Source organism: Carassius carassius, chromosome 39 (assembly GCF_963082965.1).
Source record: "Carassius carassius chromosome 39, fCarCar2.1, whole genome shotgun sequence".
Classification (NCBI taxonomy): domain Eukaryota; kingdom Metazoa; phylum Chordata; class Actinopteri; order Cypriniformes; family Cyprinidae; genus Carassius; species Carassius carassius.
In genome coordinates this window covers 2,196,250-2,210,987 of record NC_081793.1, presented here as the reverse complement: position 1 = coordinate 2,210,987, position 14,738 = coordinate 2,196,250, and the positions used below count along the sequence as shown (strand labels likewise).

The window sequence follows — 14,738 nt, the reverse complement described above, 5'->3', positions numbered from 1 at the left end:
CCACCTTGCCCTCGATGACCGCTTTTAAAAGTTACATCAAATTATATCTCTAAAAACCTTTAAAAACAACTGCTTTTTTATTACATCAAAAAAATAAAAAAAAAATTAAAAACGCAAATCGATGAAATTCAAAATATAGGTAAAACACCCTTTTCTGATTTTTTAAATGCATTATTATTATTATTATTTTGTTACTCACTGGCACATTGAGATCAGTGGAAATGCTTTTAGTGCCATCTAGTGTTTAAAAGATACAAATGCAACAACAGATATCATAATGACTTTTATACTGACTTTACATTTTCTTTATGATGCTAATCACTCATATTATATGTAATTAATAACAGATTAACTCTTAATACACGGACAAAAAGATAATTTAATATATAATACTCCATAATTTCTTTCAGTAATGATAAAGTCTGAACCAAAACAAGGTTTTAGTCTAGTCTAGTTGATGTGTTTGTATAACAGTGAGAACCCTGGTGAGAAGTGAGGGTGAAGTTGTAAATCAAGCAAACATTATTAGAGTAAATTTGCATGTATAATTCACTGTTAGTTGTTAGTTATTTGTGGTGACATTTATTAGCAGTGTTTAAGTGAACATTGTTTCAAGCTTTATTTAAAACGACAATCAATTAGTTATTGGTTATTGTCTTAAATAGTTTTTGAATGCCATCTAATGATTCTGGTTCGAAATATAGACAAGTTATTTATTCATTTATTTTTGTTATATGAAGTAACACTGAATACATTTTTAGTGGTGTCTTCTGTTAATCATAGTAAAAATGTATCATAGTCATTATTTTTTTTCTCAGAAAAAAATTCAAATGAATGTGACCCATGTACTTTTAAAAGTTCTGAAATCATAAAGACTCCATAAACTCACTCATCCATCATAAATAAAGGTTGCTAATCATGTACAAAGGGGGCCTAACCCAGATCAAGAGAAACCGGCTTACAGGTGCATGAGGCCAGGGCTTACCCAGAGTTCAACACACACTCAGAAGAGCACAGACGTATGAGTGGAAACACATCGCAACTATAAATGAAGTTTGGCGTGAATTCAAGCCTGCTGAGGAACGTCTCTGGCAATGTTTTCCTCCTCTGCCATGTCCAAAACTATCCTGACGTGATTCATTGTACTTGAAACACTCTTAATCATCAGATAATAGTCTTGTTTTTCCAACATGGGGAATGTAAGAAAGCATTACAGTTATTAAGCAGATCGTGGCAGGAGTATCCTGCTCTGAGCAGTTTATTGGGCCATGATGCCAGTGGACTACAGCCAAACTTACCTGAGGAAATCTGATGATTGAGTTCAGTTTGCATGTTCAGTTTAGGACCGAAGAGGCCCAAAACCTCATATTTTACTTCATGACTGATTTTAAACATTATTAACTAGATAGCATGTCATCCATTACAGTTACATTACATTGTTTAATATTTTTTTAAGTGTTAAATAAAAATATTATTGGAGTAAGTTTTACAAAAAATACTATTTCATTCTTTCTTTTTCAACATTGCATGTTTAATTCAATGTGTTCCTTGCCTATTCTCCTATTCTCCACATGCACTTACAACATAATGGTTATCATCTAAGATCTTTTAGTGTTAAAATAATGAATTGCATTTGGTTATCCCTAAATAGGAAACCAGTTCTGTCTATTGAATCTATATCTATAGATGCACAAATGATTCTCTGATTAACCTTTAAGATGAGTTAGATTAATAATAAACAAATGTGTAAAACTGAATGAGAAGACATGCAAATGAAAAGTTTGATAGTAAGAGCTTTATGAAAGGCTGTTATTGTGAATTTTGTGTAGTGAAAATGATAATTTGTGATTGTGGATTGAAAATTGAAAACATGATGAAATGTTTGAAAAAGTGCACTTTTGATGATCTGCTGTGATCTTAGTACTAAGAGCTTTGAAACAACAACAACAAAAAACTGTAACAGAGTTTGGTTTGATGAAAAATAGTTTTGAAGACAATGTGCTGTATAAACAAACCTGGAGATATTAAACTGAGTCCAACTGAATTCAAGGCAGCACAGTATGACATGTACACAAGGAAAAGAATATCTACTGCTTCTGCTGTCCGATTATGTTCAACCAATGCTTTGCTTATAGCCTGCTGTTATATGAACCACTCTGAGCTCTTTCTAGGCTGAAGTTTACATGCATTCATCCTTGCTTCAAATCTGACAGTAATTCCATCAATGCACATTTTCAGGGGGCATGGCAGAACTCTTCATTGTCCCGCTGCCCTTTCCTGCAGTATTTCAATGTTGTTTAGAGGTGACTCCTCGCTGCCATCCTAATGAGATCAGGGGAGATTGATGACATCAGAGCACAACCCCCCCAGGATCAATCCCTACACCTGTGAAAGAGCAAGGAGAAGGAGGGGTCCAGATAACAGAAATAGAGGAGAAGACTCGGAGATCAGAGCTCAGTCTGTTCACAGACAGAGAGGACGAAGAACCTCCACGCTGATGATCTCCTAGAAGTCATCAGGACATTTCTCTGGCTGCTGCGAGTCATATTCAACAGGTAAATGGAGGATTTGTTGTTGTTTATGTTTGTGTTAAATTTAATTGATGGTCAAATTAAAATTTTTTTGCTGAAACCACCAGGAATGGTGTTTTTTTTTTTTTTATGCAACCGTGAAAAACATTTAGTGTAGTAGCAATCTACACCCAAACATTGCAGGTCAGTTTCACAAGTAATTACAAAGAAATGCCATATAACACTCTGCATTTAATGTGAAATTATGAAGTAGAAAAACTGAAATCGTATTTTCTTGTAAAACATGCTCAAATAATCACATTTATCATTTCTATAAATGCACAGCCTTTTGATATATGGTGACTTTCTAAACATTGTTTTAAAGTTGATTTTGAACATTTGTTTTTTTTTATATACAACCCGAATTCCGGAAAAGTTGGGACGTTTTTAAAATTTTAATAAAATGAAAACTAAAAGACTTTCAAATCACATGAGCCAATATTTTATTCACAATAGAACATAGATAACATAGCAAATGTTTAAACTGAGAAAGTTTACAATTTTATGCACAAAATGAGCTCATTTCAATTTTGATTTCTGCTACAGGTCTCAAAATAGTTGGGACGGGGCATGTTTACCATGGTGTAGCATCTCCTTTTCTTTTCAAAACAGTCTGAAGACGTCTGGGCATTGAGGCTATGAGTTGCTGGAGTTTTGCTGTTGGAATTTGGTCCCATTCTTGTCTTATATAGATTTCCAGCTGCTGAAGAGTTCGTGGTCGTCTTTGACATATTTTTCGTTTAATGATGCGCCAAATGTTCTCTATAGGTGAAAGATCTGGACTGCAGGCAGGCCAGGTTAGCACCCGGACTCTTCTACGACGAAGCCATGCTGTTGTTATAGCTGCAGTATGTGGTTTTGCATTGTCCTGCTGAAATAAACAAGGCCTTCCCTGAAATAGACGTTGTTTGGAGGGAAGCATATGTTGCTCTAAAACCTTTATATACCTTTCAGCATTCACAGAGCCTTCCAAAACATGCAAGCTGCCCATACCGTATACACTTATGCACCCCCATACCATCAGAGATGCTGGCTTTTGAACTGAACGCTGATAACATGCTGGAAGGTCTCCCTCCTCTTTAGCCCGGAGGACACGGCGTCCGTGATTTCCAACAAGAATGTCAAATTTGGACTCGTCTGACCATAAAACACTATTCCACTTTGAAATAGTCCATTTTAAATGAGCCTTGGCCCACAGGACACGACGGCGCTTCTGGACCATGTTCACATATGGCTTCCTTTTTGCATGATAGAGCTTTAGTTGGCATCTGCTGATGGCACGGCGGATTGTGTTTACCGACAGTGGTTTCTGAAAGTATTCCTGGGCCCATTTAGTAATGTCATTGACACAATCATGCCGATGAGTGATGCAGTGTCGTCTGAGAGCCCAAAGACCACGGGCATCCAATAAAGGTCTCCGGCCTTGTCCCTTACGCACAGAGATTTCTCCAGTTTCTCTGAATCTTTTGATGATGTTATGCACTGTAGATAATGAGATTTGCAAAGCCTTTGCAATTTGACGTTGAGGAACATTGTTTTTAAAGTTTTCCACAATTTTTTTACGCAGTCTTTCACAGATTGGAGAGCCTCTGCCCATCTTTACTTCTGAGAGACTCTGCTTCTCTAAGACAAAGCTTTTATAGCTAATCATGTTACAGACCTGATATCAATTAACTTAATTAATCACTAGATCTTCTCCCAGCTGAATCTTTTCAAAACTGCTTGCTTTTTTAGCCATTTGTTGCCCCCGTGCCAACTTTTTTGAGACCTGTAGCAGGCATTAAATTTTAAATGAGCTAATTAGGTGGATAAAACATTTGCTACGTTATCTATGTTCTATTGTGAATAAAATATTGGCTCATGTGATTTGAAATTCCTTTAGTTTTCATTTTATTAAAATTTAAAAAACGTCCCAACTTTTCCGGAATTCGGGTTGTATAAGTATTTCCTTATAAAATAATAAGCTTTATTTTTATAATTATTTTGTTAAGTGCTTTTAACAGTACACTCAAAATATCATCTAAATAAACAGATTTTAGTCATCAAAAATATGTAACAACATAACTGAATCAACATAAATCCATTAAATCATCATTTAATTTTTATCGATTAAATCCTTTAAAATGTTATGGGTGGAAAGTCTTGTTAAAGAAACAATGGATCACTTTTTGCAGTGTACTGTACAAGCATTGTTTATGAGACTTTATGTTGAATATTGAGCTTAATTTCACTGATATCTTTCATGTATTTCCTCTGTATAGGCAGGATGGCTCGGGACATGTCAGATAAAGAAATCCTGAAGATGGAGCTGGAACAGCTGAAGCTGGAAGTGAACACTCCTCGAATCGCGGTAGGAACTCCAACCTTTAAAGGCACAGTACACCTAATAATGAAAATTTAGTCATCATTTACTCATCCTCGTGTCGTTCCAAACATGTATGACTTAGGCGACATTATGGAGGATATTTTAAAGAATGCTGGTAAACAAACAGTTTTGGTTCCTATTGACTTCCATTGCCATTTTTGTCAATGGGTACCGAAACTGTATGGCGACCAACATTCTTTAAAATATCTTCTTTTATGTTCCGCAGAATCCCACAGTTTTCAGAGTGATTAAATGATGACATAATTGTCATTTTTGGATGAACTGTCCCTTTAAGGTCTCCGACATTTTTTTCAGCAATTGCTTCTACATCCTCTGAAGCGTTACTCACTTGTTTTCCATTCTGAGGGAGATGGTGGCAGTCAATGAAATAAACATCCTTGAACCATTTTCCTGATGATTCTTCTTCTAAGGTATCAACAACAGCCCCAGAGATCATTACGTTTGTTGAGGGGAAGTCTGCCGAAGACCCCCTGATCAGAGGCGTCCCAGAAGACAAGAACCCATTCAAGGAGAAGGGAGGCTGTATTATTACGTAGCAACGGTCCTGGACTACTACTTTTATATAAAACATCAGTATTTGTACTAGAAACTTTTTTTTTCTTCGTTAGTTTTAAATACAATTCAGTTCCAGAAGCATAAGAGGATGTCCTCGTGTCATTCAATACCTTTTTGTGATATGTTGTTATCTGTCACTTTTTAAAATAAACTCATTTTGCAATTTAACCATATGTCTTGCTGGTTGAATGTCAAAGAAATCCCTAATTTGACTTTAAAGGGATAGTTCCCACCAATATTTTAATTCTGTCATCATTAATTCACTCTCAGGTCAAAATATTGTCATTGTCAAATGCCATTGTTATATAGACACTAATTACGATGGTAGTCAATGGGAACCAAAACTTTTTTGGTCACCAACAATCTTCAAAATGTCTTATTTTATATGCCACAGAAGAAAGAATTTGTGCCTTGACAATGCCATTGGCGTTGTTGGTATGTTCATAACCAAACAGTTCGGTTTCCATCAACAGGACATTATTTAGACCGAATCTGACAGTATTATAGACAATGTTTTAATGAATGTAGTTTTGTCTCTCATTGTATGGACAAATTTGAAGAACAGAAGTCATACAGGTTTGGAACAACATGAGGGTGAGTAAATAATGACAGGACTTTAATATTTGGGTGAACTGTCCCTTTAAATGTGTAAGTGTACCACCAATCAACATGGTTCTGAAGATTTCATGTCCTTTCCAATTGCATCTGATGCAGGTATTTTTTAAAAGATGCCTGTGGCCATGGAAGCTAGAGTGTTATCGTGCATTAGTAGATCTGCAGGTAGATTGGTCATTGTGATAATGGGATTTGGGTGACAGACCTCTCTGTCCCACTGAAGAGCAGCTGCTTCCTCTGTTTTGAGAACTTAAGCTCATTCTCTGATCCTCATCTCAGGACTGAGCTTTTCATCCTGTAAGCTTCTTTTCCAACTTTGTAGCACTGCCCCACCGTCTCTCTCCAGTTCCTGTTTTAAAACTGAGCCATTAATTGGGATGAACTGCTGAGAAAAACCCAACTTTAGTTTATTTTTGAATGCGGTTCTTAGTTTTCCAGAATTCCATTCGGAGTGCAAGTGATCGCTATTCCAGCTCAGAAAAATATGTTTTAAGGGCATTTAACTAATGTTCCTATTAAGTTATAAAAATGTTATTTCTGTATGTTGTCTGAACACTCAAAACAGTCAGTTTTTAAAATGTTTAAAAAATATCTTATTTGATAATTTTGCAAAAATGATGAGAATCTGTTCTCAGAACGTTCTGAAGCAACATAGTAAGAAAGTAATGATTAGAAAAGTTACACATCCAGCTAAAACATTTCAGGAAAAATATTCCTTGAATAATGTATAAATAATGTTTTTATGCTAACGTTTTGAGAACGTTTATTAAAGACCATAAGGTACATTTGTTCATAACTTTGAGAGAACCTTCTTAGAAAGTTTTGAGAATATTCCCTGTTAGATGGCCTACGACTTTAAATGATTTGTAATTTCAAATACAAATTAAAAAAATTACATATATAAAATGTGTAAGGAAGCAAAAAGCTTATATGGATGTTTATTATTTATTTTAAAACAACACACGTTTGTAACCAAGGCTAATATTAATGTGTGTGTGTGTGTGTGTGTGTGTGTGTGTGTAAATAAATGTAAAACCCAAGCAGGCTGACCTGCACTTACTTTAATTGGACCTGGAAAACCTTATCAATAGATGCATGTCATAAAGTCATATAGATAAACCGCGCATATACAAAGCACAATATGTTTTTTTCATAATTTAGTCTTATCTTAATTACCTTATCTGGTCATGATAACCAGAAGTATCAATTTCTGCACTGTTGTAACACTAAATTTAACAAGATGAAAACTCAAAGCAGCTCAGTCGTGAAGATAAAGCCACAGACGATCATGCCACATGAACACTGCAGCAGGATTGATAAAGATATCATTTTTTGACTAAATTCATGAATTAACTGAATCTCTTCTACTGATCTAAGGTGTCATTGTACTTTTCAACATTAAAGATTTGTTCACCCAAAAAAAAAAGGCAATGATTTGCTCACCGTCAAGTTGTTCAAAAGCTGTACGAGTTTCTTTCTTCTGTTGAACAGAAATTAGAGAAAGTTGACAGTAGCCATTAACTTTCATATTATGAGAAAAAAACATGGCTACCGTCAACTAGCAACATTCTTCAAAACATCTTCTTTTGTACTCAACAGAAAAAAGAAACTCGTCCAGGTTTGGAATTGCATGAGGGTGGGTAAATTATGACAGAATTTTTATTTTTGGGTAAGCCATCCCTTTAACAAGCTTCTTATTTTGAATATCTTTTCCTGAAAAGTTTTTTTCGTTCACATAAATTATTAGGGGTCTGATATTTTGTTATGTACTGCTAAAAAAAATGTAACTTTCAACTAGTCTCCATACGCTTTCTGGTCTTCATTGTGCATGATACAAAGTAAACGAATTATTCATTGTTTGCCTCCTTAACATAAATGTTTACATAAAGAGGACTGCTTTGGATCTGTATGTTGACTAAAGCTTGTATTAAATATTACCACACTTATCTTGATCGATTACTTCTGATACTTGAGTGTTGCTTCACTGCAATCTCATTGCTGAGACCTTTGCTCCTTGCTTGCACATAAAAGAAGACTTTCAACAAGGGTCCTTGCAGAGAGTTTCCGCTGTGATGCACATTCTCATTTTTTCTCCATCTCTTTCTTAAAACTCCCATAGCTTTCCTATATGTGCAACAGTCTTTGTTTTTAAAGAAAACGGATCGATTTTTGACTTTGCAAAGTGAGTACAGACTCAATTCTTCAGGATGTGGCTGCTGATATTGTTGGTGTGCGTCCTGGTTTGGGCTGGTGGAACATACTGGTACCTGTTCAGCAAGCCAAGTCCGTTTACAGTGGAGTCAGTGAGGCCTCCAGGACCTTTAGAGCTGGACCAGAGGAAGAGGGACAAAGTGCTGAAACAAGGTGAATATCCAGAGATCTTTAGATGCTTAAATGCTTCCTTGACCTCAGAATGACCCTGGGAGTGTTTTAAGCCTGTTCTGCTAATCTGCAGCGTTTAAAAGCAAATGGACAATCTAATATAAAATAATCTTCAAATGCAACATATGAGCATGTTTCTGCTGAATGCACTTAAGGAGCTTATGAAACATAAGCATAGTTTACAGAATACAGCATTATTTTTATATGTAAACAAAGTGACGTGTTAATAGTTCAAGTCACCATGAAACAGAAATTACAAGTATTTCTTCTCTAATGTGGAATAAGAAAAAAAGTAGGACAGGACTTCATTTTGTTCAAGACTAGAGTCATTGTCATTTGCTAATCTCATTTGAGTGACAGGTTATAGCCCCGCCCACATGTCAATGCACGTCATCAGAGAAGAGAAGTTAATAGTTGTGATTAAATAAGAGGAACCTGTTTATTTATTTATTTATTTTTTACATTTATATACATTTATATAAATGATTTATGTTAAACAAAAATTGTTGATTTGATTTATGTAAAATAGTTTAGCAGCATTGTGACTACTCTTTTAAACAGTTTATACTGTAATGAGTACATATTAGCAAAAAGCGTTCTTATTCCAGAAATAAAATACTTGAAATATACTTCGTTGTAAACTGAAGGTAATGTTTTCAGACACTTTACTGCATTTTATTTACAATTAAATTCAGAAGATTTTAAAATGTAATTAAATGTAAGTAATATAATCATGAAAGTATACTTTACACTTAAGAGGCCTTTTGTTTATTAATATTAGATTAGTCTTTTAAAAAATACTTAAATATAAATGTGATCTATATGATACATGCATTACTATTTATTAATGCATGTATTTAGTGTGTGTTTTTATGTGTTCAACAGAAGTGTTTCGAATAGCTTGAGTAAGGAAATGTTTACAGAATTTCTTAAAATTAAATTAGAATAAGTAAGCTTTATTTATATAACAACCTTTTAAAACACTGGTTACAAAGTGCTTTACAGGATAGAAAATTTACAATACACAATAACACGCATAAGTCTCTTTTATACATGCATACGGTATGTCTCATTACCTTGAAAAGTAGTTATAGCTATTTCACATAATATGCCCTAAAACAGAACATGTCGACTGTTTAAGCTAATCTAATTATGTAAAGTCTTGTCAGTGCTATTGTAAAACAATTAGCATGTGTGTCAATGGCAATGCCGATATCTTAATTAGATTAGCTGACTGTGATAAAACACTTGTACATCTCAGACAAACCTCAAAGATAATGGTGTACTTGGTGATATCTTGTAGCCTTACTAACTCACTTATCAGACCTATAATAATATACCGACCATCCGTTTCACCCACTTTGAGCACTGAATGCTGGGAATGAACCCAGATCAGGAATGGACTATTCCCTTTCCATATCAGTCATAGTGTTTCTGCAGTAAAATGTTACGTAAGATTGCATGAAAATTTGTTTTTTATTGCTTTTTTCCTGACACTACGGAGTACAATAGCCTATATGCATATAAAGTATTATTTACTTACTGTATGTACTTTTAGGATTTACCAAAGAGAAGATTCCAAAGAATCTCGATGCAGTTGTAATAGGCAGTGGGATCGGAGGAATGGCGGCGGCAGCCACAATGGCCAAAGCAGGGAAGAGAGTCCTGGTTCTGGAGCAGCACGACGTGGCCGGAGGCTGCTGTCACACTTTCACTGAGAAGGGTTTTGAGTTTGATGTGGGTATGTTCCATCCCTTTCAACTGAGCATGGTTATTATTTTATGTGTGGACAACAATAATTCACCCAAAAATGAAAATTTACTGAAACCTTACTCACCCTCAGGCCATTCATGATGTAGATGAGTTTGTTTTTAAATGAGAACAGATTTAGATAAATGTAGCATGACTTGCTCACCAATGGATGCTTTGCAGTGAATGGGTGCCGTCAGAATGAGAGTCCAAACAGCTGATAAAAACATCACAATAATCCACACCGCTCCAGTCCATCAGTTAGACTTGTGAAGCCAAAGGTTGCATGTGTGTAAGAAACAAATCCATCATTATATTCCATAATAACGCTTCCTTCAGTGGAAAAAGTCCATCGCCTGTTCTCCTCTCACATCAAATTCCACCGACAGAATTGTTTAGCTTCTAAACGGTATTTGATCTGTGCATATTTCTCTGCTGCTTCAGATAAGATTTCTATCTGGACAAAGCAATATTTTGGATAGAGGAATTATATTTTAGCTGTATTTTAATGGTTTAAGGTAAAAAAAAAAAAAATTTAATGGTGGATTTGTTTTATACAGACACAAGACATCGTCATAAAGTTGTTTAGATTACTTTTGGATTATTGTGGGGGGTTTTTTTATCAGCTGTTTGGACTCTCATTTTGACGGCACCCATTCACTGCAGAGCATCCATTGCTAAGCAACTGATGTGAAGCTACATTTATACAAATAGGATGAAGAAACAAACTCAACTACAGTACATTTTCATTTTTTCAACTATTTCTTTAGGCTCTTGTAAACGTTTTGTTCTATTTATTGGTATTTTACATTATTTCTGAAAGTAATAATAAAGTTTCACTTATACACAAATGCAACTTATGTGTGATTTTTCTCTCAACAATGTAATTTTGTAACGGCATGACCTTTCTGGAAAATACAGTAGGCCTACAATTGGTTGTTGTTACTCAAAAATAACGTATTTGTTCCAGGCAAATAAATTGTTTGCAATAACAGTGACAGATCTTGAGAATTATGTGTAGTGTATTTCATCAGCTGGAATATGGAAATTAAACCAATCTTTGTTTATAAAGTTGAAATCACACTTGTACTTCCAGTTGGGATTTTTTTCTTCCTTCTAAATTGGGTAAAGGCAATGTCAGTGAATTAAATCACGATATTTTGCATGTCAAAAGGTCTTCACTACTTCGGTCAGCTGCATGAAAACGGTCTGCTTAAGGTCGCTATGGATCAAATCACTGAGGGTCAGCTGGAGTATGTGGAGCTGCCGCAGCATTTTGACAGCATTGTGATTGGGGACAGTGAGAAACGGAGAGACTACGCCATCTTGAGTGGCAAGACTGAGATGGAGCAGAACCTGAAGAAGATCTTTCCAGATGATGTCAAAGCTGTGGAGGAGTTCTTTAAGATCATGAAGGTAGAGCATGCATATCCATCATCTCATGTTTTTAAACTAAACCAGTGCCAGTTACATTTGCAGTTAGTGGACTGAATGATTGGTCAATGAAAATGTGCTTGGCTGCCTAGAAAACCGGTCGGACAATAATTGTCATCTAATTTACATTCATGATGATAAGGTTTATCATCAATTTTTGTAAGACACTTATGCATATGATACTAAGTTGACTTTTTCTTTTTTTTCACAGGTTACAGCCAGGAAGATTCATTATTTGGCCATCCTGAAACTGATTCCACAGTGGCTGGCTCTGTTTCTGCTCAAAAGTGGCATCGCTGACCTCTTCTCATCCGTCTTTAGTCTCTCAGGCATGAATGCCACTGAGATGAACAATAAACTGACAAGCAACAAGGATTTACATGTAATCTTCTCATATTTCTTCTACGGTGAGACTTTCTGTACATGAATAATTCAATGAAAGCATGCACCATGTGTTGAAATGAAAATTAAATAATTTAATTTCCAAAAAAAAAAAATATAATAGTAATATTTTACATACAACATATACATAATTGTATAGAAAATATTAAAATTTTATAAAAAGTAAATTTAAATAGAATAGTACTATAATAAAATGGCCCATATATACACATATAAACTGTACACATATTGAATGCCTTAGTTCATGTGTTCATCCAGTTGTTCCACTATCACCGTACATTTTTTCTTGTGTGTAAAAAAACAAAAACTAAAAAATATATATATTTATAGACCGTATTATCAGGGTTCAATGGGATAAAAGACTCAAATGCAGAAATGCGACTCAAATAAATGAATTGAGTAGTAGCAAAAGATCAGAGTCCAGACAGGTGACCACACCACACAGGTGTAAACAATGATTTTTATTCAATACAACTCACAAAAAAAAAAGAAAAGAAAAAAAAGCTGTGTATAATATTATAAACATTGTAGCTTTTAAAAATAGTTTTTAAATGAAAGGAAATGTGACAAATGAATTTTTTGTGTGTGCTTTCCTCAAGCTCAGACAGAGCATGGTGCTCTTAATGGCAACATGGGTTTGATTCTAATGAATTATCGATTAAAACGTACGCCTTTAACATAGTGTACGCTTCGTCAGATGAAAGTGTCAGCTGATTATAAACATTTAAACATTTAAATAGTAAGCAATCTTGCAGCGTAATATCATAAACCCTCCACCTCCCCCAGTGCCACCCAACACACCATTATAGACACTTTCAATGCATGACCCTAAATCAGAAAAGTCCAGAAAATTCTGAAAAAAACATAGGTTAACCAGTATCTCTGACTCTTTTCTGCAGGTGTGCCTCCTAAAGATTCCAGCTTTATGATCAATGCTCTGATGCTGCACCATTTCAAGCGTGGTGCATATTACCCTAAAGGGGGCGCCAGTGAGATCCCATTCCACATCACTAAAGTCATACAGAAATACGGGGGCAGTGTGCTGGTCCGAGCTCCTGTCAGTCAGATCCTGGTTGATAAGAAGGGAGCTGCTTATGGTGAGACAAAAGTAGTCAGTTATACCAATTAAAACTTTAATAATGCATAAATCCAGTTTCTTCGAAATGAGTGTTTATGTGTTCATCGTTCTACCTGCACTGTGGTTTGACTGACAGGAGTGACAGTGAAGAAAGGGGACGAGCATGTTGAGATTCGGGCTCCTGTCATCATCTCCAACTGTGGGATCTTCAACACCTTCCAGAAACTCTTACCTCCAGAAATACAAGTCAAACCAGGTGAACACTATCTATGCGCTGCAAATAAATCATATTGTAATGTGTAGCTGCTCTTTAGAGACTACATGGATTATTTTTTTTACCTTTCAGGGATTCAGAGTCGTCTGGATATGATGAGGCCCGGTAAAGCCTCGTTCCTCCTGTTCTCGGGGTTTGATGCAACGCAGGAAGAGTTAGACATCGTGCCCAACAGCATCTGGCTCTTCAAATCCAACGACATGGATGCCATGTCAGTATCACAAAAGATACATTACCATACTAACATAACAATACAATATTTTTGGATTTAAAATGTAGAATCAATATTTAAAGACAAGATACATAACTGATTTACCATGAAATAAAATATTCAATACTATACAGTACATATAGTAAGAACTAAATGTACTTTTAAGTAGTCTTGTAAGTAATGTAATCACTGTTCCTAACTAAAGCAATGACATAATGTTTGCTCTAAACCAAAACTTCATGTCTTAAGTAAGTGAAACAATTAATAAAACCCTCATGAAAAAGAAGTACACTTTTAATAAGAGCATTTATTAAGGAAAAAATATTACTTTTAAAGAATATGATGTTTTTGTACACTTAACTGCATGTTATCTGTTATTCATTTAAAATGTGTTTATACTATATATTTATATTAACGCAATTAGCTAAATTTAAGTACATTTTTTTGTAAATCTTCATATGTAATTTCATGAATACTTCTATTGTCTTTGAAATATTGATAAAGTGAACCGAATGTTCTGATATTTATGAATTTTAAGCATTTAAGCATTTAGGGTAAACTAGATGTACTTTAATGTAATTTCTATTGAAACTTGTATGTATTTAAATATATCTGTAATTAGACACCTAATATATCTAACATACATTAATTTTAAATGTAATATCAAATAACTTATTAAAGTAAAAAAAATAATCCAATACATCACGAGTGCTTTTTGTTAGTCAACACATCAAAATAAGTGTGCATGACAAAACATTGTTACAACATAATGATTTAATGTGAACTTTAAAGTAAAATGTTTAATTTTGTCAAAACAAACAATCATGAAAGTGTTTTCAAAAACTTTTTTTCATTTCTGCAATACTATTGGCAACTACCTTTAAGAAATTATTAAACAACAATTCTTCAGTACAGTTTTGCACACTTCTTTTTTTCACAAGGGAAGAAAAAACAACAACAACAACAACCATAATTCACATAATATAAAATAATATAATACTATGCATTTAGTAAGCTTACATAATTTGCAGTAAACCAAAATGATATGTTTTAAATGAGTAAAACAATAAATGCAAACTAGC

General features: G+C 34.6%; 2 protein-coding genes across 3 annotated transcripts in view; both read left to right on the top strand.

Annotated features, from left to right (window-relative positions):
- Positions 1–2,289: 2,289 nt before the first annotated feature.
- Positions 2,290–14,738, top strand: part of gngt2b (guanine nucleotide binding protein (G protein), gamma transducing activity polypeptide 2b) — a 198,419-nt gene continuing 185,970 nt past the window's right edge. Inside the window, exons 1-3 of one of the 2 annotated variants that reach the window (XM_059530392.1) lie at positions 2,290–2,555; positions 4,832–4,920; positions 5,367–5,538. In XM_059530392.1, the coding sequence (XP_059386375.1) occupies positions 4,837–4,920; positions 5,367–5,492 (210 nt within the window). In that variant the 5' untranslated portion in view covers positions 2,290–2,555; positions 4,832–4,836 and the 3' untranslated portion in view covers positions 5,493–5,538. Of the gene's footprint in view, positions 2,556–4,831; positions 4,921–5,366; positions 5,680–14,738 lie in introns of those variants that run through there. The other variant, XM_059530391.1, reaches the window with a different exon arrangement.
- Positions 8,142–13,738, top strand: si:ch1073-13h15.3 (inactive all-trans-retinol 13,14-reductase). The gene is made up of 7 exons (XM_059530388.1): positions 8,142–8,490; positions 10,067–10,249; positions 11,432–11,673; positions 11,903–12,098; positions 12,993–13,190; positions 13,308–13,427; positions 13,518–13,738. The coding sequence occupies exons 1-7, from the start codon at positions 8,334–8,336 to the stop codon at positions 13,715–13,717; spliced, it is 1,296 nt and encodes a 431-aa protein (XP_059386371.1). The 5' UTR covers positions 8,142–8,333; the 3' UTR covers positions 13,718–13,738.